We start from the raw sequence: 23,436 nt of genomic DNA, 5'->3' as shown, positions 1-23,436 counted from the left end.
AAAGGCATCTGACAGGATTCCACACTGGAAATTGTTATACTAACTCAAAGGAATGGGTAATGAAAATGGGCTTTTAACTTAGAAGACGAGTAACTGTATGACAGGTATTACAGAGTATATGAAAGTACCATTTCACTGGTCATCCTCCTAAGGGAAGAAGGATAAACAGTGAGATAGTACAAGGTTCTGTTAGACATTGTATAACTTGTATAGATCTAAATAATAATATACAATTAGTTTGCTGATGATGCAAATTAAGTGTGTTATGTAAGTAACATATGATACAGAATCCTTGCATGTTGATTTGAACACTGCCTGTGATAATGAATATAATTTAGAGACATTCCAGGCAGAGTATTACATTAATGATAATTTGCTACAAGTGGTCAACAGAGCTAGAGACTTGTGAGTGATGACAGAGTTGAATTTTTCTTCATTGCTATGGTGGTTAAATTATCACATCAGATAACTGAAATGTGGAAGAGGACAAGTAACTTGTAGGAATAAAGTACTTATTCTTATTCTTCTACTTTACTAGACTTTGATAAGACAATATCTTGACTACTGTCTTATCTTAGATTATATAACTTATCCTTGAATTATGGTTATGAAATCCAAGGATACTTGAGTGCCTGTTAGAATGACTGATGATAATGATGATGAACAGACAAAGGAGGAATTAACAATAAGTATTTAGGCAGTGCATGATATGGAAGGCTCTAACTCAATGAGTCCCTCACACCCTGAAGGAGTCTGCACCGGACTGGTTGGCCAAGTGGTTAGCATATCTGCTCTCCAGCCAAAAGGCTGTGGGTTTGAATCCTGCTGTGGGCATGGATTGTTTGTGTTTGTCTGTGAAAACACTAGTGGTGGTGGTGGGCAGTAGATGGCATTGGTGTAGACGTGCAGTTCACTGTAGTTGGTGTATTCTTGAGTGGTGGAGACTGAGAGTTGTAGAGTAGGTTACCCCCCCCCCGCCCAATGAGTCTTTTAACTCCTTGGGGATGTCATGTACTAATAATAATAATAACAATAAATAATAAGAAAGGAATTAATCATAGATCAATATGAAGCACAGAACAGAATCTTCAAAAAGAACATACCTTTTCAAAAAAGTTTGCTTTTGCTTCAATTTCTTTATGTAGTTCTTGAACTTTTTTACGGCCTTCTTCAACTTGGCTTTTAAGTACTTTGTTTTCTTCTTCTAATTTGCATAACATTCTTTCTAACGATAATTTCTGGTGACACTTTAACTGATAGAAATGGTCTTGCAAATCTTCTTCAGCTTTGCCACTAGGTCTCCTTGAACATTAATCAAGTTTATTAAAATGCAAATTTAAATTTAGGATATCTACTAAGCAGTTTTGGTCAATTCTAATCAAACAGTAAATTACAATTTTCAGCCCCTTAAATAATTAAATGCTGCTTCGAAAAGTCATATCTTGAACAGATAGTTAACTATTAATCTCACATTTTTTTTTTTTTTGGTTTTCTTCTCTCTCTGGCAGTCTTTCACTTATCCCCATTTTCCGATATACAGATGTGATAATCTAATGTCATTAATATTTCATTACAAATTTTCTGTCAATAATTTTTTTGCAAGTTGGTCTATTATTTATGAAGTTTCTGATTTGATCAGCACTTATTTTTCTATTTTCAAAAATCTTAACTGCAACATATTTATAAATTGGTCTTTTTCTAGGTGATTTTTTCTGCTTTCTTTCAACCATCACCTTCCATTCTGTTTAAGTAAGCATAATGTCTTATATTAGTTCTGTTAACATATGTCAAAATATTAATACTTTATTTCATGATATCTTCATTTTTGACATGATTTTGCCATTGGTGGTGCCATCTGTTCTCCTGATATTCATATTACCTCAGGATTTGTTCTATAGTCGCCAGCATTTGATCAGCTTATTCGACTTAAGACCCCAATGCTAATGCTCAAATTAGTTTCAACACTGTCTTGTATAATGATAGGTATGTTTTTTTGCCTCTTGTTCCATAAAGTTATTCAACTGGTCCATCCTAGCAGCCATGCAGAGTCTAATATCAAGATATTAGAATATGCAATGTTTTATTATTTAATACACTAAAATATTTCATTACTTAAAGTTTGCCGTCTTTGCTAAACATTGTCAATCTTACAGTTTCTTGCCTGTTTTCAGACTGATTTTCATAACAATTATTTAAAAAAAAAAAAAAAATATTGAAGATAATGCAAAAATATATATTCAAGAGGACAACACTATCTGCAGAAACTCAAGAATTAAACTTATTATACTCTATTTAAATGGAGAAGAGCTGCTCATCTGCTGCAACCCTCTTGCTAGCGGATGCTACCGGATGACGACGATACTCTGTTTGGACATCAAGTTCAATATGTGTACAACCATGCCTTGACATGATTTAACATAGAATATATATATATATATATAGCATAAAATTATCTTTCTCTACATCCTTCAATTCTAAATGCTCATTTACAATTTAAGTATGAGGATTAGTTTTTTTTTAAGTAATAAAATTTTAAATCATATTATATTCAGTTATTTACCCAGTATATTTCTTTACAAGTTTATCTTTAATATGGTTTTATGGAAGTTTGATGTTCAATTTAATGCAAGGATGATTGCATAATCCTTTTCTGAAACACTTGGTCAATTTCTGTATAATTTTCACTTTTTTTTTTTTTAAATACAAAATTGTATAATCCATGAAAGCTGAGAATGAGTGCAGTGGAGGAAGTGGTAAGAGCTAAATTTTTCTCTCAGAGCAGCGTGTGATCGAAAATGCATGCCTTTGGAAGTGGAGAACACAGGAAGTGTGAACGAATTCAAGAAAAGATAGGACAGCAGATATGGATAACATGTGGCCTTTCTTCAATAGGTCCCTGATTCCCAGGAAATCTCTATTAATAATAAATAATAATAATCAGAAATCAAATCAAAACACTGATCCAGCCTTTTGAATAATGAAGTGTACCCTTCAGTATTTCACTGGCCTGGTTGGCCGAGTGATTAGCATATCCGTTCTCCAGCCAAAAGTCTGCGGGTTCGAATCCTGCTATGGGCATGGATGTTTGTGATCATCTGTGAAAATACTAGTGGTAGTGTGCTGTAGATGGCATTGGTGTAGATGATGGTAGTTATGGTTCAGTGTAGTTGGTGTACTGAGTGGTGAAGACGGAGTGTTGTAGAGTGGGTACCCTCCCTCGATGAATCTTTGAACTCCTTGGAGGTGTCGCACAATAATAATAATACTTCAAAACACTATCTATATTTAAGCATTTTAGGTCAAATATTATCTACTTCATTAACTTTTCCACATTTCCAATTACCGTATTTGCCGGCGTATAAGACGCACTTTTTTTTCTTTGAAAATAGGTCTGAAAAACAGGGTGCATCTTATACGCTGATACTCAGTTTTTTTATTATTTTCATTTCTGGAAATTTTCTCTGTTCCGAGTTACGCGATTTCTTTATTGCTTCCTTGCGGTGCGTGTGAGAGCATTCCAGTTATGTAGAGCAGTGTTTCTCAAACTTCAAATTCCGCGTTCATATGATTGGTGCAGTATTAACAAAAGATCATGCTACTAAATGACAAAGACAAGGCGACAGTTGAGTAGAAATGCTAATTCTCTTCAACCGAACTCCTTATATAATATCTGAAACACATTCACTATACGTTTCTTCGTTTTAACACGTTCACTCAAACAAAACCATATGTTGCACCGGCAACATATGGTTTTGCTTGAGTCATACAGCATTTTCTGTGGGAGGGGGGACATGCGATTCATTAGTTAGTGCCGTTTTTATCCCAGTTATCTCTGTACTTATTCAGTGATACAATAGGAATGATTTACGATCTCGAACTTCACAGATACATTGAATTTTATTCTATGCGTTAATGATGCATAGCCAAAAATTGCCACGGACCCCCTGAAGACCTTTCACGTACCCCTGGGGGTACGCGTACCACACTTTGAGAAACACTGACGTAGAGTTCAGTAGATGCGCATGCACTGTCATCGACGATCACAGCTTGTGTCCTGTTCGTTTAAACTTTCCAATTGTTGTCGCAGTTGTGAGCGGTGATAAATTTCTGCTGTTAAATTTTCTCTAAATTTCTTGGCAAATGGCTGAATAATGTCGGCATTGTTACAATATTGCATACAAGCTACGTGTGATTGCGTATGCTAAAGAACATGGAAACAGGACTGCAGAGATGCATTTCGGACCGCCCCAACTAAGAAAATGATAAGAACTTGGCGGAATCAGGAAGATGATTTAAAAAAAGCAACTCACAGTAAACATAACCTATGAAGTGGAACTGCAAAATGGCCAGAACTTGAGGCAGAACTGAATACTTGGATTTTAGACGATAGAAAAGCGGGACTTTCAGTGTCTACAAAAATGATTATTCATCAAGCGAAAGCAATAGCCACTAACAGAGGGATCGGAAACTTTACTGGATCAACATCATAGTGTTCAAGATTCATGAAGAGAAACCAGCTATGTATGCAGACTAAAACAAAAAATATCACAAAAGATGCCAGCTGAATATGAAGAAAAAATGACTGAATTTCATCGATTCATCATTAACGCAAGGAAACGAGAAAATTTGGAATTGCGCAAATAGGAAACATGGATGAGGTTCCCTGACTTTTGATTTGCCCTCAAACAAAACTAGATTCCAAGGGCACTAAAAGTGTTACTATTAAAACTTCGGGCACGAAAAAACTCACTACATGGTTGTTTTATCCTGCTGTGCTGATGGTACAAAATTGCCGCCACTATTGATTTTTAAAAGGAAAACGCTACCCAAAGAAAAACTGCTTAAAGGAGCATTTATACATGTTCATACAAAAGGCCTGAATGGATGGAGGAGGAATAAAGTTATGGATAGATAAAATTTGGTCTAGGCAGCCTGGTGAAGCCTGCCATGCTAGTATGGGATCAGTTTCGTTCTCACAGAACAGATGTTGTTACAAATAAACTCAAGAAATTGAAAACCCAGTTAGCTGTAATTCCAGGAGGTCTAACTAGTCAGCTTCAACCTTTAGATGTCTGTATTAATAAACCATTTAAGGGATTTATGAAGGAGAAGTGGAACAGCTGGACGCAGTCTTCAGATTTTGAGGTTACGGCATCAGGAAGAAGGAAGAGGACCAGCATTTCGCAAGTTTGTGAGTGGGTCAACGCTTCATGGGATGCTGTGAAAACTGAGACAGTGGTTAAATCATTTAAAAAGTGTGGAATTAGTAATGCACTGGATGGTACAGAGGACAATTTGTTGTATAAGGACTCAGATTCTGATTTAGAAGAGGTTTCAAGTGTCTCTTCATTTAGCTCTGGAGATGAACTTCTGGGTTTTGACAATTAAAAGGTGGGTACACTTTCCTAGTTAGATTAGGTATTTGTTGAAAGTAGACCTACTTATTACTTTATATTTGAAATACTGTAAATTCATTATAATATACAGTGATAAAGTTTTTTTCCTAAAAAATGTGTACAAAAAAGTGGGTGCGTCCTATACGTGCCGGTATTGAAATATGACTTCATTCCTCTTGGATATTTTCTTTTGCTGGCTACTTCACATTTAATAATTTTTTATAAGTAATCACATTATACATCCAGAATACACTTGCTTCAGTTTTTATATAACCTTCATTATCTCTGAATACTTTTGTGGCACTGTCTTCTCCTCCATTTTTATGATTTCTTAGCAGCTTTCAAAACATTTGCATGATAATAACATTCATCTTCTATGTTCTTTCAAAAAAAAAAAAAGCTTCCAAGACAGAACTTCTATCCATTTTAGTTTTATTACAGGCACACACCATAGTCATAACACACGAGTTCCAGACTAATATACAGCAAATTTCATCTCAACCGTTAGCTACAATCAAAAGCTGAATCAAAATAATGAGTCATAAATCATGAGTATATTAGTTTGTGCCTTGGTCAGAGCTGAAGTATATGATATTACATTATTATAGTTATCATCAACATCAAATTCTTGACATATACTCTCAAGGGGCATACATATTACGATAGCACTACATGAAGGACTTACATCATTACTAACTTCCTATCAAAAATTTTTCTCCATATCAATCAGTTATCTGTCAAGACATCAACATCATCAATTTCTTTCTTCTAAGGCTTTTTACTGTATCAATCCACCTACACCTTGGTCTTTCTCTGGGTCTTTTTCCTGCCAACTGAGCAGAGTACACTTGTTTTGCTAATCTTTCCTCTCCCATTCTGTTTAAGTGACCACTTGAGATTAGCTCTGCTAATATCTTCCTGGATGCTAACTATGTCAAGTTCTTTCCTAATATCCCTGTTTATAATATCATATTGCTATTGATGCCATCAGTTCACACCCCTAATCTTTCTCAGGACTCGCATATCTGCAGTCTCTAGTCTTTGGTCAAGTGTTTTATTTCTAACCCAGCTCTCAGATCACTAAGTTAAAATTGGTTTAAACACTGTCTTGTATATAGCTACTTCAGTGTTTTGACTAATTTCTCTCTTATTCCATATAAATTTATTTAGTTCACTTCCTACCATACCAGATTTGTTGATTCTGTTGTCTATTTCCATGTTTAATTTAACATCTTCATTAAAAATCGTGCCAAATAGCTGAAATGTTTTACTTGTTCTATACATTTTCAATTCACGATGCAGTTGATATTTTCAATCCTTCTGCCTATTTTCATTGTCACTGTCTTGTTATTGCTGATTTTCATAGAAATTTAATACAACAGTTATTCAATTTAGTCAGGGAATCTTGCAAACTTTTAGTGGATTTATTTAAATATAATTATATAATATTGTTTGCATAAAGTAAAGAGCTGAGATTAACATCTCCAATTTTGATATCAAGTTTAATACTGCTTTCCTTCATAATATGATCCGTATAGATAATGAATAACAGAGGGGATAATGAACATCCTTATCTGACACCAGATTTAATATCAAACCATCTTCCTATACTTCTTTTGTTTCATTTAGCAAATTTTCAAAGTAATTACTCCATACTTCAAGGATATCTTTTTCTCCCATTTTCATTTCACCTTTACAACTCTAACTCATTTACAGCACTCTTTCCTCCATTCCTAAGCTTCTCCAACAACCTCCAGAATATTTTGCCACCTTGATATTTATTTTCTATGTTTATGCCAAAGTGACAAAGTCCTCCCATGACTTTTGTTTAACTAGTTTTACAAAGTGTTTAGCTTTCTTACATTTGTCTCTGTAAACTCTAAGAGCACAAGCTGATTTATTTGTCAGGAACTTTTGATATGCTTTCTTCTTTTCCTTCACTGCCTTTTTGACTTCCTGTGACCACCATGGAGTTCTGATTTTTCTATCCTTGCAGACAACCTCACCACATGCCTCTCTGGCTGTATCAATCAGGGTTTTCTTCAAGGCTTGCCACTGAATCTCCAAGGTTGGTTCCTGTTCTCAAGCTCTTTCATTTTTTCTTCAATAATCTTTGTGTATTTTTGTCTACAGTTCACATCTGAGAGCTGCTCAACTTTTATTCGCTTTAAAACTTTCTTACATGTCATTCTTTTCAATATGAAATTCAATTTTATCCTGCTCAAGACTAAATAGTGATCACTTCCACTTTCAAATCCTCAGTACACTCTGGTATCCTGTACCAGGGAGAAAACATCACTATCAACAATAGCATAGTCAATGAGACTTTTTTTATTCCTTGCCTCTTCTCTCCATGTGAATTTGTGCACATTTTTATGTTGGAACATGGTGTTAGTAATAACCAGTCCATGTCCTGAGCAGAAATCCAACAGGTATTTGCCATTATTATTAGCTTTGATCTTTTCTCCAAATTTTCCCAAAATATTTTTGTCTGACAATCATTTCCTACTCTGCTATTTAGATCCTCCCTAACAAGGACCAACTTTTCCTTTTTCATTGTGTCAGTTGCTTTCTCTAAAGCCTCAAAAAATTCCTCCACTTCTACCTTAGTAGAACCTTCTGTGGGACTATACGCACAAATAAGTCTCATTGTGCAGTTCCCCATTCTGATATTTGCCCACATCACTCTACTTGAGACTGCCTGCCTGCTTCAAGAAAATTAGCCTCATATTCAGTGTTGAATACTATGGCTACTCCTTTTCGTTGATTGTCATTGCCCTGAATATAACATTTTGTATTTCTTGCTCAGAAAGATCTCACCAGTTTTGGTCTTTTTTGTTTCAGTCACCCCTATTATGTCGATCTGGTACTTATCTAATTCCTCAGCTAGCTCAATTTCTTTGCCATTCAGGCTTCTCATGTTGATAGTACCGATCTTTAACTCTGGTGATGTTGAGTTGGAGTGTGTTTTCAGATTTGTTCCAGTAGCTGACTTTTTGCTGTTCGCCCTGGTTTCCTTGCGAGAAGAACAGTGTGTAAGAAAGTTTTAAAGAGAATTAAAGTTGAGCAGCTTTTAGAGGTAAACTGTAGACTCAACTATACAAATCTTATTGAAGAAAGAATGAAACAGTTTGAAAACAAGAACCAAACCTCGGAGTCTCAGTGGCAAACTCTGAAGAAATTATTGATTGATTCGGCTAGATAATAAGATTGGCGGTAAAGTTGTCTGTAAGGACAGAAGAACATCACAGACACAAGATGTTAAAGAAGCAGTTCTGAACAAAAAGAAAGTATACTAAAAATTCTTATCAAATAAGTCAGCAGATGATTTAAAAGAATACAAAGAAAAGTCCAAGAGAGTTAAGCTATGAGGAAATATAGTTAAACAAAAGTCATGGGAAGACTTCGGTTGGAATAGAGAAAATAAATATCAAGAAGATGGAAAAATGTTCTGGAGGCTATTAAAAAAGCTTAGAAATGAACAAAAGAGTAGTATAAAAGGAATCAACGATGATAATGGTGATATGATCCAGATGACTGAAGTAATTATTTTGAAAGACTGTTAAATGAAGCAAGCAGCAAAAAAAAAAAAAAAAAAACAGTAGGAGAAAATTTTCAAGAGGAATGCAAACAGTAGTACTTAATCAATAACTGAGGTTGAAAAAGTAATCAAAAACTTGAAATGCGATAAGGCAGATGGAGTAGATGACAGTTGAGCAGAAATGCTTAAATATCGTGGTATAAAAGTTTTGCAGTAGTTACACTACATAACCATCACTAAACTTAAGAATTTTGGAAAGCACCAAGCTCAGATGGGATTAACAACAAAATCATCAAATATCTCCCACATGAAGCTGCAATGCATATTTTTGCTATTATTAATGCAATATTGATTAAGATATCACTACTTCCCTGCACAATACAAAGTGGCAGATGTGATCTTAATCCCAAAAACAGGAAAATCAGCACACACCTTACTCAAAACAATCAGCCTGCTTTCCTGCCTAGAAAAAATAACTGAAAGGGTAATACTAATAAGACTGCAGAAAGTCAGTTAAGAATTAAATCTCGTCCCTAATGAGCAATTTGGATTCCATGAGAATCACTCCACAGATCATCAAGTACAACTAGATAAAGAGCTTTCGCTTTACATCTCAAATTGATCATGTCTGCTCCAAAACAAATAGAGCAATGGGACAGCTATAACCATTACTGAATTGTCAGAGCCAGCTATTATTATTATACATAACACCTACTCTACTGCTCTCCGTCTCCACCACTCCACTAACTGCAACTATCTTCATCTATACCAGCACCATCTACCACTGACCACCACCACCACAATTTTCACAGACAATCACAAACATCCATGCCCACGGTGGGATTCGAACCAGCAGCCTTTTGGCTGGAAAGTGGATACGCTAACCATTTGGCCAACCAGGACGGCATATCATCACCAGAACCAGACTAAGCTGGCGGTGCTGGATATAAAACTCACCTCACGGTGAGCACCCTGAGCTAAGCACAGAACTCGGTCCTGAAAATACTTCAAACGCAAACTTTGTTTGCTTACATTTGAATAAAGGATTAAATCAAGTATATAATTTCTTGGTATCTTTAATTTATAGTATAACCAAGTGGAAAAACTTTCAACAACTAACTATGTCTAATCCAGAGTATTATAATAATAAGGTGCGACACCTTTTGGCAACTCATATATAAAAGTATGACTTCTGCATTACTTCAACCTTGGTATCATCTCTGGGTCTGGCTCCCACTGATGAGACCTCAATAAAGGGCGAAACCGATCTGGGTAGTGACCCTTCCCATAATGCATAGCATTATACATGTCTGCAAGGAGATGTGCTTTGCATTATGGGATACTAAGGCAAATGATAACTCATACCAGCTTTACCACGAGTTGTCCCAGTCCTGAAAATACTTCAGATGCAAACTTTGTTTGTTTACACTTGGATAAAGGATTAAACGAAGTATATAATTTCTTGGTATCTTTAATTTATAGTATAACCAAGTGGAAAAACTTTCAACCACAGATCTCAAGCTTCTGCTATACAAGATGATGATTAGGCCAGTCCTGATGTATGGCTCACCTGTGTGGAGTCACACAATGGATTAAGATTCAAATGTTAGCAAACTATAGACAATCTGAACAAATGTTGAGATTGTCTATAGTTTGTCAATGCACCATAGATCATAAAAAAAAATACAGCAGCTTCATCGGAAAGCAATATTGCTGAAATCAAAACTTTCCTATATGAAAAGGCTACAAAATTCTTTACAAATGCTATTATCTACCCTAACCCACCAAGTGATAAACTACAGTGAGCATGATACTACAAAACAAATGTCCCAAAACCATACTGAACAGGTAAGTTTTTTTTTGTTTAAAAATAAAAAAAAACCTTGCCAGAAGTCCAAAAAATGGGCGAGCCAAATACTCACTACAGGTCCGTTACCGTCTACCACCTAGCGGTAGGCTAAAACAAATATCTCAGGCAAATATCCTAAAAAAACCATACCAAAAAAGCAGTTTTTTGTTTGTTTTTCTTATTAAAAAAATAAGACAGTGATAGCCAATAGCACACAATTGGCAAACCAGGTGCCCGATAATATTCCTTAATCCAGAAATTTCATATCCAACAAAGGGATACAGGATCACCAGCCCAGTAAATCCATTGAGCCAGAATAGTGAAAAGCATAATTCAGAGGACCTGTTCAGAAGTTCGAATTCTAGATGATTGGAGTAGAGCTCTCATAGTTCCCATCTATAAAAAAAAGGGGGAATAAAGCCAAATGTGAGAATTACAGAAGAATATCTCTACTAAGTGTTCGATGTAAGATTTATGTAAGCATATCTGAAAACAACTAGAGAGAAATTGTGGAAGAGAAACTTGAAGAACAAGCTGAGTTCAGGCTGAACAGAGGTTGACAAGATCAGATTTTCACTTTACAACAAATAGTGGAGAAATCAGAAAAAAGCTTCTCATAAAACTATAATTATATGGGATAAATGGAACATTATACAGGGTAACAGTCTATATTTAAACTGTAAGTCAGCAGTTAGAATTTAAGTGAATACAGGAAGATAATTTGATGCAAAATCAGGAGAAAGACAAGGATGCGCATTATCTCCACTCTTACTCACCACCTATATGAATCACATCATGGAAGTGGCATTAAAGCGGATATTAGAATCGGAGATATCAAACTTAGCTCTTTGCTTTATGCAGATGACGTTCTCCTAAACACATCCAGTGCAAGTCTCTGGGGTTCTCTAACTAAACTGTGTAATGGCTGTAACAAATTTGGCATGAAAAATCAGCAATAAAAAGACCAAAATTATGAAAGTTGTTCACTTGGTTATATTATGAATTAAAGATACCAAGAAATTATATACTTGATTTAATCCATTATCCAAGTGTAAGCAAACAAAGTTTGCACCTGAAGTATCTTTCAGGACTGGGACAACTCGTGGCAAAGATACTACAGGCACAAACTTTTGTTTGCTTACATGTGGATAATGGATTAAACTAAGTATATAATTTCTTGGTATCTTTAATTTATAATATAACCATGTCAAAAACTTTCAACAACTATCTATCTCTAATCCAGAGTATTTTAATAATAAGGTGTGACACCTTTTGGCAACTCATACAGAAAAATATGACTTCTCCATTACTTTCACCTTAGTATCACTACCTCTGGGTCTGGCTCCCACTGATGAGACCTCAATAAATGTCGAAACTGGTCTGGGCAGTGATCCTTCCCTTATAGCATAGCATTATACATGTGTACAAAGAGATGTGCTTTGCATTATGGGATATTAAGGCAAGTGATGAGAAGTTATACCACTGTTGCCACGAGTTGCCCCAGTCCTGAAAGATACTTCAGGTGCAAACTTTGTTTGCTTACACTTGGATAATGGAATAAACCAAGTATCAAATTTCTTGGTATCTTTAATTTAATCAAAATTATGAAAATAAGTAGAAACATAGAAACCTTCAGCAACATTTTAAATGGAGAACCTATAAAACAAGTATAATATTTCAGTTACTTAGGCACAGTTTGTAGTGAAGATGGAAAATTAAATTTGGAAACAGACAACAGAATAAGCTAGACTGGTATTGGCTGGTAGCTAGCTGAATAAATTTATATGTAATAAGAGAGAAATTAGAAAATACACCAAACCAACAGTATACAAGACAGTGTTCAAACCAGTTTTTAAGTTATGGATCTGAGAGTTGTGTTAAAAATAAAGTAACTGATCAAAGACTAGAGACCACAGATATGAGAGTTCTGAGAAAAATTAGTCGTAAACAGATGGCATCAATAGCAGAATCATTAAAAATGAAGATATCAGAAAGCAACTTTACATTGTTTGTATTCAAGAATGTGTGAGCAGAACTAATCTAAGGTGATATGGCCACTTAAATAGAATGGATGAGGAAAGGTTAGAAAAGCAGGTGTCAAGAAACAGACCCAGAGGAAGATCGAGATCTAGGTGGTTTTTTTTTTTTATAATAAATTTAGTTTAATCCTTTATCCAAGTGTGAGCAAACAAAGTTTGCGCCTGAAAGTATCTTCAGGACTGGGGTAAGGTGGTACAACACCAGGGCAACTCGTTGCAAAGGTGGAGCAAGCTACCAACACTCCTATCTCAGTATCTCCCATAATGCAAAACACATCTCCTTGCGGATATGTCTAATGTTATGCATTAAGGGAAGGGCCACTACCCAGACTAGTTTCGACCTTTATTGAGGTCTCTTCAGTGGGAGCCAGGCCCAAGTGGAGATACCAGGCAGAAGCATTAGCAGGTCATCTCTACCTATAGGAGTTGCCAAATGGTGTGCCACCCTTTTTTAATAAATTACTCTGGATTTAGAGAAAGGCGTTGAAAGTTTATTTTTCACTTGGTTAGAGTATAATAAATTTAGTTTAATCCTTTATCCAAGTGTGAGCAAACAAAGTTTGCGCCTGAAAGTATCTTCAGGACTGGGGTAAGGTGGTACAACACCATTTGGCAACTCCTATAGGTAGAGATGACCTGCTAATGCTTCTGCCTGGTATCTCCACTTGGGCCTGGCTCCCACTGAAGAGAGTCTGGGTTGTGGCCCTTCCCTTAATGACATATCCGCAAGGAGACATTAGACATATCCGCAAGGAGATGTGTTTTGCATTATGGGAGATACTGAGATAGGAGTGTTGGTAGCTTGCTCCACCTTTGCAAGGAGTGTCCTGGTGTTGTACCACCTTACCCCAGTCCTGAAGATACTTTCAGGCGCAAACTTTGTTTGCTCACACTTGGATAAAGGATTAAACTAAATTTATTATACTCTAACCAAGTGAAAAATAAACTTTCAACTTCAAGATCTAGGTGGAGTGATTCAGTCAGAAGGGCGTTAGAAGACCAAAATGTTAGATCTGCCAATATTGAAGTGCTGACAAGTAATACACTAATTTGGAGGAAAACTGTTAATAAGAAATTAATAATAGTGTATGCTTAATTATGTAGTGCTGCCATAGTAACCTGAACATCCCCTGAGGGTACATATCTGGAAATTGATGATGACAATGATGTGTTTCGTAGAATGTGGTCTGCAGCCTTACCAGTCCTCAGGAAATACAAAAAAATTCAAATATGGAAAATGAGCTGTTGAGACAAATCAAGCAACATACAATAAAACAAAGGATGGCAAAAAATTATACTTAAAATGAGTCCCTAGATATAAATGGTGTAAAACTGATATATATATATATATATATATATATATATATATATATATATATATATATGTATGTATGTATGTATGTATGTATCTGAAGGTCACATAGGTACAAAACTCTGGGAGTTTACCTTCCCACTGATGAAACTCTTAACAAGTTTCAAAACTAGTTTCATGAGAGAGAGAGAGAGAGAGAGAGAACTCGGGGAAAATCAGGCAACACATCCAAAAACAGTCATACTAAATGTACCGTATATGTTGGCGTATAGGACGAAGCCTAAATTTTAGGCTATTTTTAGGTTTTAAGCTTATGTCAGTTGTATAAGACGACCCCCCAATTTCTTCTTTCTTGTGCAATGTTAGGTATTGTTGTTATATCCGTTATTTTTATATCTATGCGCATATCTGTTATTTTTTTGCATAGCATAGATTTAGTAATTATGTGAATTACCTTAATTAAAAGTGATCAGCCCCAATTTTAATTATTAAAATTGTTATTTAAAATCATGGAAACAGCAAAAAACAAAGAAAGTATAAAGCTCGATTTAAAATAAGGGTAATTGAAATGGCAAAGCAAACTAATAACTGTGCTGTTGCTGCTGCAAGAAAGTTTGACATAACTGAGAAGATGGTAAGGGAATGGAGGAAGAAAGAAGATATTTTAAAAAAATTGCCAAAGAAAAAATGTGCAATGAGAATGGGGAACCCCTGATGGCCAAACTGGAAAATCACGTTGCAGAATGGTATTCGAACAAAGGCAGAATGGTTATCTTATACCAGGTGGTTTAACTTCTATATTGCAACCACTAGACGTCTGCTTGAACAAACCATTTAAAGATCACATGCGAGAAGAGTGGAATAATTCGATGTTAACTGGTGAAAAATCATTTACAAACGGTGGATCTATGTGCACTGCATCACTTGATATGTTGTGCAATTTTGTGATCAAAGCATGGAATAAAGTAAAAATAGAGATGTAATAAAATAAAATCACTTAAACAGTGTGGTATCTCTAATCTTATGGATGGTATGGAAGATGATCGGTTGTGGGACACTGATGACGATGAAAACGAAATCAATTCACCGGATTCGAACTGGGATCCATATGATGATTATTTAAATAATGAATCTGAAGAACTATTTTCAACAGATGAAGAAAATTAACATGAAAATTGAGGTTAATAATTATTTGTTTTTTAAGACTTACATCTATTGTAATATTTTAAATAAATTTATGTAACAAAAAATTAATCTGATTTGTTTATAAACACTGCCTATTTTCTTATATAACGATGTATTGTAACTACCTAAATGTTCATCCAAAAAATTAAGCTTCCCTTTTTATACTTGCCGTATAAGACGACTCATGATTTCAAGAGGTTTTCTGTAGAATTTGAGTCATCTTATACGCCGACATATGCAGCAGTAGAAAAAGAATTCAACAAACAAACAAAAAATATGAACATTCATAATACGCTTACAAAATATAGATAAGGAAAAAATTCAAAATAATCCAACAAAGGAGGGAATAATACTACTTGTTAAGTGTGTATATGAACTTTAGAAAGACTATTTAACAGCATTTAGTTCTACTGTTACAGTCTTCTGAATTTCACATGGGAAAAAAAAAAAAAAAAAATCTGCTGGAACCAAGTTGAGAAAGTAAGGAAGGTGGCTGAGATCTGCAACTGTTTTGAGCCAGAAAAGTCTATATACAAACCATGTGTGAACAGTTCTTCTTTCTGAAATGAAATCCTTAACAATCCAATCTAAGAACATGATCAATCTTGGTAAGCTTTGTGATTGTCATTCTGTACTTTGAACTTGGTTTCCTAAATAGCATGGTTACTGGATAGACAATGTTGCTTCCAGTAACTATGCTCTTTAGGAAATCAAGTTCATTATCAGTTGTTTGATCAAAATCTTCAGTGATTTTTTAAGTCATCAAGCAAACAGTGTGAAACAAAATGACCTTATTAATAATTAGAGAGATTTTTATATTGAGTTGTTTATATAGATGATATTATCATAATATTAATCCTACCGGCTGCGCCATTATTTAAATATAGGATTTTTATTAATTTAATCCTGTATATAGAAATGATCTCTGTTCAACAATTATTTTTAATTTATTTCTGCGTGTACCTATATATTTATTTATTGTACAAGGGTTCACTCCGATTGGTGCAATGACCTTACCTCTTTCTTTCAGAATCCAAATAATCACTGACTCAAGACCCAAATACAAAATAAACACATTTAATAAAACAAAAACAATATATATATACACTTCAAACAATATTACATAACTAACTAAAATGTAATTGGATCCCAGGCCTTTTTAAAAATAAACTTACACTTAAGACTAGACTAAACACTTTGTTTTCACAATGACAAAATGTTCATAGCCAGTTTCTTTCTCTGTCAAGGCCCTTTTCTTAAGATATATGACTTTATTCTTCATTTTCACAGGATATCCTTTCTCATCACTCATGTAGCACACAATAATTCTTCCTAACTCAATTCTGTCTCTTTTTAGTAGAAATAATAGTTAGATCCGGCGTCCTTAATCTTCCTAATCAGAGTTTTCTCGAACATTCCTTTAGAACGTAGATAGCAATTTCTTCTTTTATTCACTAATGCTTATTGACAGTCTTAACTCTTCCACTTTAAAAAACACAGTTCTAAAATTCCCTTTTCGGAATCTACTATTAATCTTAAAATTAGCATTTCCTCTAATATTCCTTTTAAATAGCAATATTTCCATTTTATTTATCAATACTTATTCCACTTTAAACTTCATAGTTCCATGATTCCTTTTTCGGAATATACTATTAATTTTCCACAGACTGTCACATAAAAACTTAAGTTCCTCCAAATCTAAATATCTGCCAGCTTGTGTTCTAATTTCTTCCCTCCAAACACTCTTCTTGTTTACTCCCGTTACTCTGATACCGAACACTGTTCTTGTCAGCTGTCAATTACACATCAAACTTCTCGGTGAGCATGTGCACTCCATGAAAGTGGCAAGCGAGAAACTAAATACAATAGCTGACACGTAGATTACATTAGCGTAACGAGGATGTCTCTTCAAAACACAACACTTGATAATTTTAAACTACAATAAAATCTCTTTAAAGTAACACAACTATTCAAATCCGGTAAGTAAATACATTTTTAACTGCTTTACATATCACTTTTGACAAAACAATTTCAATAACGGGCACATAACAAGTGCTGACAATGCGTGTTATGAAACTAAAACTAATAAACATACTAATATAAACAATTCGTAAAAATATTCAGAATTTTAAATTATGATTATTTTTACAACCTGGACTTTTTGTTCCCGTAGAAATATAAAATGTGGATATAATACATAAATTGCATAATATGGATAATTGCATAATACATAATATGGACAAAAATAAGAAAACTTCTTAATAGGAATTCATATTTTTATGTGCTTTTATAGATTTTTCATCAAATTTAGGCATACAATGTTTAAACAAATGCTTACAAGCTTGTTTTTTTGTTTGAACTTACCATGAAATTTTTTCATCAGTATTATTGCTCTGCATAATAATTTCATCCAATGAGTTAAGCAATGATGTTAAATTCTCTTCTTTATACATTAATTCTATCTCCTCCTTCATATTATCATGAAGCTGTTTATGAAACTGATCAAATATATCTCTAAATTCTCTGGAATGCTTTTTGTAAATTGGAGCATACTGCTTAGCAAAAGTTTGAAATCTGGAAAAAAAATTAAATGAAATTATATAAAATTTATTATATATTTAACATTCTTGATATTAATGTGAGGGGGGAAAAAAGGAGCTTTACACAATGAAGTTCTACACAGTTATTCAAATGAAATGCAAATCAATACAGTGAATCTACAACCAAACAACTATCCATACAACATGAATGCCTGAGGTAGAAGGCATTCGTGTTGTATGGATAGTTAATAAAGAAGGGGCATTTTTAGTAATCGTCAGCTCAATGTGCCCAACAATTATTGGCATCAGCAATACCTGGTTGTCAGAGAATGATGTAGTTACAGGAATAGAATGTAATGGATATTGTATTTTCAGATAAGATAGAAGAAATAGGCAGGAGGAGAGGTATTATTAACTTCAACAAAAATAGAAGTCAACCACCCAACCGGCCAAGACGTATATATATATACGTCCAGGTTACCATGGATGCGAATTGCATATTAAAATTGTAATACCATTGATGTTACATTGAAATATACGATGGATACGAAGTGTAGAGAGTGGTGTATTTTATCCATATTGACGGCAACGTGGTTAAGGAAAATTGTAGATGGAAATGGTTCATGTGAGGCTGTCTGGTGTGAGATAGAAGTTAACAGAACAAAATATATTGTTGGTTGCTGCTACAGACTTGGGAGTTCAGAAGAAGATGTGGATGACATGCATCAGCAGATTAGCACAATGAGTGCAGGCCAAGCAATTATCATGGAAGACTCCAACTATGGTGATACAGATTGGAAGGAAGAAAGGTCACATGACAAAACGGAAATAGAATTTATAGTTACTAAGGGATAATTACCTGAAACAGCATGTGATGGAAAAAACCAGAGGACTGAGAGTGTTGGATCTGGTAACAGCTTCAGAAGATCTATCTATAACTGCAGTATAACTCTACCTCCGATCAAGTAAAGTGAACATGCAGTTGTTGTGTCATCTCCTATCCTTATGTATCCTTTCTTATCTCTATTACAACTATATGTATATAATATAACTCTTATTTCTATCCCACACTTATTATTCCCAGATTAATCCTTTCTTATCAATAACGCTACTGGCCGAATCCCTGATAAGATTGAAGCTGTTGTTTTGTGAAACAAAGAAATGCAAATGGCAGATGCCTATTTCTTTGTCTCAGCACTGGTTCTATCTCCCTTTTCAAATTCAGAGAAAATTTATTTGCATACGCTGCGCCACTCTGAATCCTAGGATAAACTAAACATGTAAGACCAAGGAGTTAGAACACAGTCAGCAATCACTCTTCTCAGCTATAAATTTACAACTTGCAGTCATGACCTTATATTATACAGTTTCCCACCCTTTTGTGGTTCGTTATATTTTATGAGCAAGTGCAGTAGGATCAAATACAGGCAAGACAACATTCACATTAAAACAAAACATTTTAATTACAGTTAGAATTCATATATATTACACTGAGAAGCACTGAGTTAATCATTTAACTAAATTTTATATACAGCATTAACACCCGTACATAGAGTTAATTATCCCCTTTCATGAATTTCTATCTTAGAAACATAAATACTAACATTTAATCACTTAGTCTCAATTTTCTAATCTGATCACTTAAATTTTACTCTTAATACTTATCAAATTCCATTCATAATTCTCTTTTACAATCCTATTCAAATTTTACATCTCAGATTTAAATAAGAACATTCGTAATTCACTCTCTTTCAAGATACATTTATGAGACACTATTATATTTCCTTCTAAATCTATGAGCAACAGTTCAACGAAATGTCTCTTAGCACACACATTAAAATCTTCTCATTTAATTCATTAGTTAGTAGACATAGAGTTTTCACCTTACCAATTTGCTGGAATGTTACTTTGGCCACTTCAATTCTTTCGTCAGACAACTACTTTATATGATCACTTTTCTTCACACTTCCTCGGGATTTTCTATACGATTTCCCTCTATACTTCAAACTGGAATTATTCTGTAGTTTTCCACTATCATGATTGGCTGGGCTTTTATTTCCGACTGGTAAGTTCCCTTGGTCATTCGGTCGTAACTTCCTCGAACAAAGGAAACCCACGTGGAGCCTCCATACTAGCCGGACTTCTGAGGCACAGGAATACAGCAGCAGGAAAACGTCTAAAAGCCTTGCTCATAGCGTTACATCTCCTTTTAAACATTGCGCCATTTCTCTCTTTCATCATCGATGTGTACGTCATGTTTTCACTACATCACGTGGCATTTAGCGCCGCTCGTGGAATCCATTCGTAACGTTTCGGTGGAAGGGGGGGGAAGCACCGTGCTACATAACAGATATACTAGTAAATTCACCACGTGTCTCAGAAGTCAGCCGTTTCACATTTAGTTTATTATTTCTTACCCAGCAAATGGTTAGTTATTTACATAATAATTTAGACTAAGCAACTATATAATAATAATACAATGAAATTTCACATTACTAAATAAGATATATAAAAACTAAATTTCATGTTCCTTTCTTCCGATAGGAACTGTGCATCCTGTTTCACCTATATAGGGCAAATTAAAGGTGCAATGAATATGGTATACTCCAGGGTAGGCGAGTGTAGGAAGTGGATACTTGGATGAGTTGCATAAGTTTAATTTTGCAGGAGGTTTAAAGGTGACATTAAGGTTGTATTTTTGTAGTATTCTTTATTTTATCTGATATACCTTTAATGTATTTAATGACAACAGTTTTATTGTAATCAAGTTTATTTTTGTTTTTAAGTGGAGTGAAGAATTTTGTTGATAGCATTTTGGATGTAGCCATTTTCCAGGAAGGTATTGCTTAACTTTTAATTCATGTTTAAGTGCTTGTTCACTGGAGCAAATCTTCAAAGCCCTGTTTTTTTAGTGTGTTAATGACACCTAGTTTCTGTGTTAGGTGGCAGTACGAGTTTATATGTATTGCCAGTATGTGTAGGCTTACAGTAAACAGTGAAGGAAAGACTGCCAGAAGGAAGATGTGTGATAAGTATATCTAGAAAGAGAAGTGAGTTCTGACTTTCAATTACATTTGTAAATTGGATGCGTTTGTGTTGTTTGTTTAGGTGGCTGAGCAGTGTCCAATGTCTGGCAGCCATGGGACCAGATAATGAAAATATCACCAGCATATCTAAGCCGGACTTTGGGTTTTAAAGTAGAGGTTATGTTCCTTTTTCAGAAAAAAAAAGGAACATAATTCCTTTTTGCATTAGGCACATAAACGAATGCATCTAATGTGTTCTTTAAAACAGGTGCATTAATCAAAAATGCACTAATCAAATATAATAGCCTATGGGGAAAAGTGTAATTCATTCCTCAAATTTCTTTTTTGATCCTTAATTTTTTTTTATTTTTTATAAAAGAATTAGGGTGTGTCTCAGAGCTTGTTGTATTTCTGTTATTTTTTATAAAAGAATTAGGGTGTGTCTCAGAGCCTAGTTAAAGGAAAATCATGAAGCTGAAAGACAATATATACCCATTCAGAATATAAATTTATTATTCTACTTCTTAACAAAGAATTGAGCTAACGTAGTTTGGTGGGCATTCTGTTTCCTTTTTTTCATACAACTGATGGTTCATTTTCCCTTTTTTACTCTTCTGCTTCTCTCTTCATCAGGATCAACCTCTAAGCATTGCTGCTTAAAATTTTAGATTGTACGAAAAATATTTTCAAATTATTTCTTTGAGATCTCTTTTGGCTGACTGTCAGTGACTAAATTTTCCTTCATATTCTTCAGAATCTTCCCACTGTGCATCAAAATTTATTATTACTTGACACCTCCAGGGAGTCCAAAGACTCATCGAGGGAGGGCACCCGCTCCACAACTCTGTCTCCACCACTCAATCTACCAACTACAACGAGCCACAACTACACCAACGCCATCTACCACCCACCACTAATATTTTCACAGACAATCACAAATTTAGCAGGATTCCTCAGGTTGGAATCACTCAATTCCTCAGAATGAGATTTAATTAACTCTTGGACGTTATTACTGTCAATCTCATCAAAATCCAGTTCACGCCCAATGTTGGCAATTTCCTCAACAACATTATCCATTTCATTTGAAAAGCCTCTAAATCATTTGCACAATGTGGAAGAATGTGCTTCCAAATGGCTTGCATATTGCTAGCAGTAAAGTAATTTCATTCCAAGATTGATGAATATTTTCAACAGCAGATTTAACATTAAATTTCTTCCAGAATTTTCTCCAGATTGCCTGTTTAAATGTTCTTCTCAGGTAGTAAGCCTTAAAGGTTGCGATTATCCCCTGGTCTATAGGTTGTATGAGAGAAGTTGTACTTGGTATTAAAATCACTTTAATGCTCTCTCACAATGAATGAAGAGAAGTAGGATGACCAGGTGCATTGTCTAAAATAAGCAGAGCTTTAAAATAAAGATTATTTCATTTGCAACTTTTGGATGAAAATAACTTGTGAACCAACTTTTGAATAAAGTTTTAGTAATCCATGCTTTCTTGTTAGACTTTCAAATAATGGGGATGGAAGCTTGATTAATGCCTTTGAGGGCCTTAGATTTTGTGCCCTATAAACTACCATGGTTTTAACTTTAGATCATCTTTGGCATTGCCAACTAATAGAAGAGGTATTCTATCCTTTGCGACTTTTATAATCAGGTTGAAATTTCTCTGATTTGGCAGAAAAGTCTTGGAAGACTTTCGCTACTAAAAAAAGGCTGATTTCATCAACATTAAATAGTTTTTGGTCACAATAGCCCCCCCTTCTTCCACAATTGTCTTCAAAATCTCTGGATAATTTGTGGCCATCTCCTTATCTGCACTTGCGACTTCACCTGTGATTCAAACATTATGTAGGCTATTTCTCTTTTTGAAATGCTCAAACTACCCAGTACTAGCATGGACTGTTTCTTCTTTTCCATCACTGATAGCTCTTTCTTTCAAGTCTGCAAAGAGATTTAATGATTTTGATTTAATAAGGTCAGTGCTTAGCGGAACCTGTTTTTTGTTGCAATCTTTGATCCACGTAGAAAGAAGTCTCTCTATTAATTCATTATAATACTTTATTTTGAGTGGTCAGCATGTATGATGAACTTGAAGCAGCCTTACCTTTCTCTGTGTTTAGCAGCTTTGCTTAAAATTGCTCTTATAGTTGATTCATTCATTTTGTGTTCTTGTCCTATCTTTGCTGTGGACTCGTCTTGTTCATTTTTCTTTTCTTCCAATGAGATTACTTTTCGAATCTTTTTCACACTTCCACTTTTTTGCTCACTAATTCTTTTACTCATGATTAAAGATTTAGAAAATACTTTAAAATAAAAAAAGTAAGGAAAACAACTGAAAGGAGGCACGAGATATGGTCAGTATGATTACTTTTCGAATCTTTTTCACAGTTCCACTTTTTTGCTCACTAATTCTTTTACTCGTGATTAAAGATTTAGAAAATACTTTATAAGGAAAACAACTGAAAGGAGGCATGAGATATGGTCAGCAAAATGCTATGTATTTAGCAGACAACATAAATTTTGGGAGTAAATTTGGAACACATGGAAA

At 34.6% G+C, this 23,436-nt stretch overlaps 1 protein-coding gene across 2 annotated transcripts in view; it reads right to left on the bottom strand.

Moving 5' to 3' along the window:
• Positions 1-23,436, bottom strand: part of LOC150099702 (polyamine-modulated factor 1-like) — a 38,486-nt gene that overhangs the window by 6,182 nt on the left and 8,868 nt on the right. For both annotated transcript variants that reach the window (XM_090404241.1, XM_090404242.1), the window contains exons 2-3: positions 17,687-17,896; positions 1,104-1,302 (exon numbers count right to left, since the gene is read on the bottom strand). In XM_090404241.1, coding sequence (XP_090260367.1) covers positions 1,104-1,302; positions 17,687-17,896 — 409 coding nt within the window. The remainder of the gene's footprint in view (positions 1-1,103; positions 1,303-17,686; positions 17,897-23,436) is intronic.

This window comes from Typopeltis vanoorti, chromosome 14 (genome assembly GCF_054136105.1).
Source record: "Typopeltis vanoorti isolate ZY-2024b chromosome 14, IOZ_Tvanoo_1.0, whole genome shotgun sequence".
Taxonomy (NCBI): Eukaryota; Metazoa; Arthropoda; class Arachnida; order Uropygi; family Thelyphonidae; genus Typopeltis; species Typopeltis vanoorti.
This window is presented reverse-complemented; position numbering and strand designations above follow the sequence as displayed.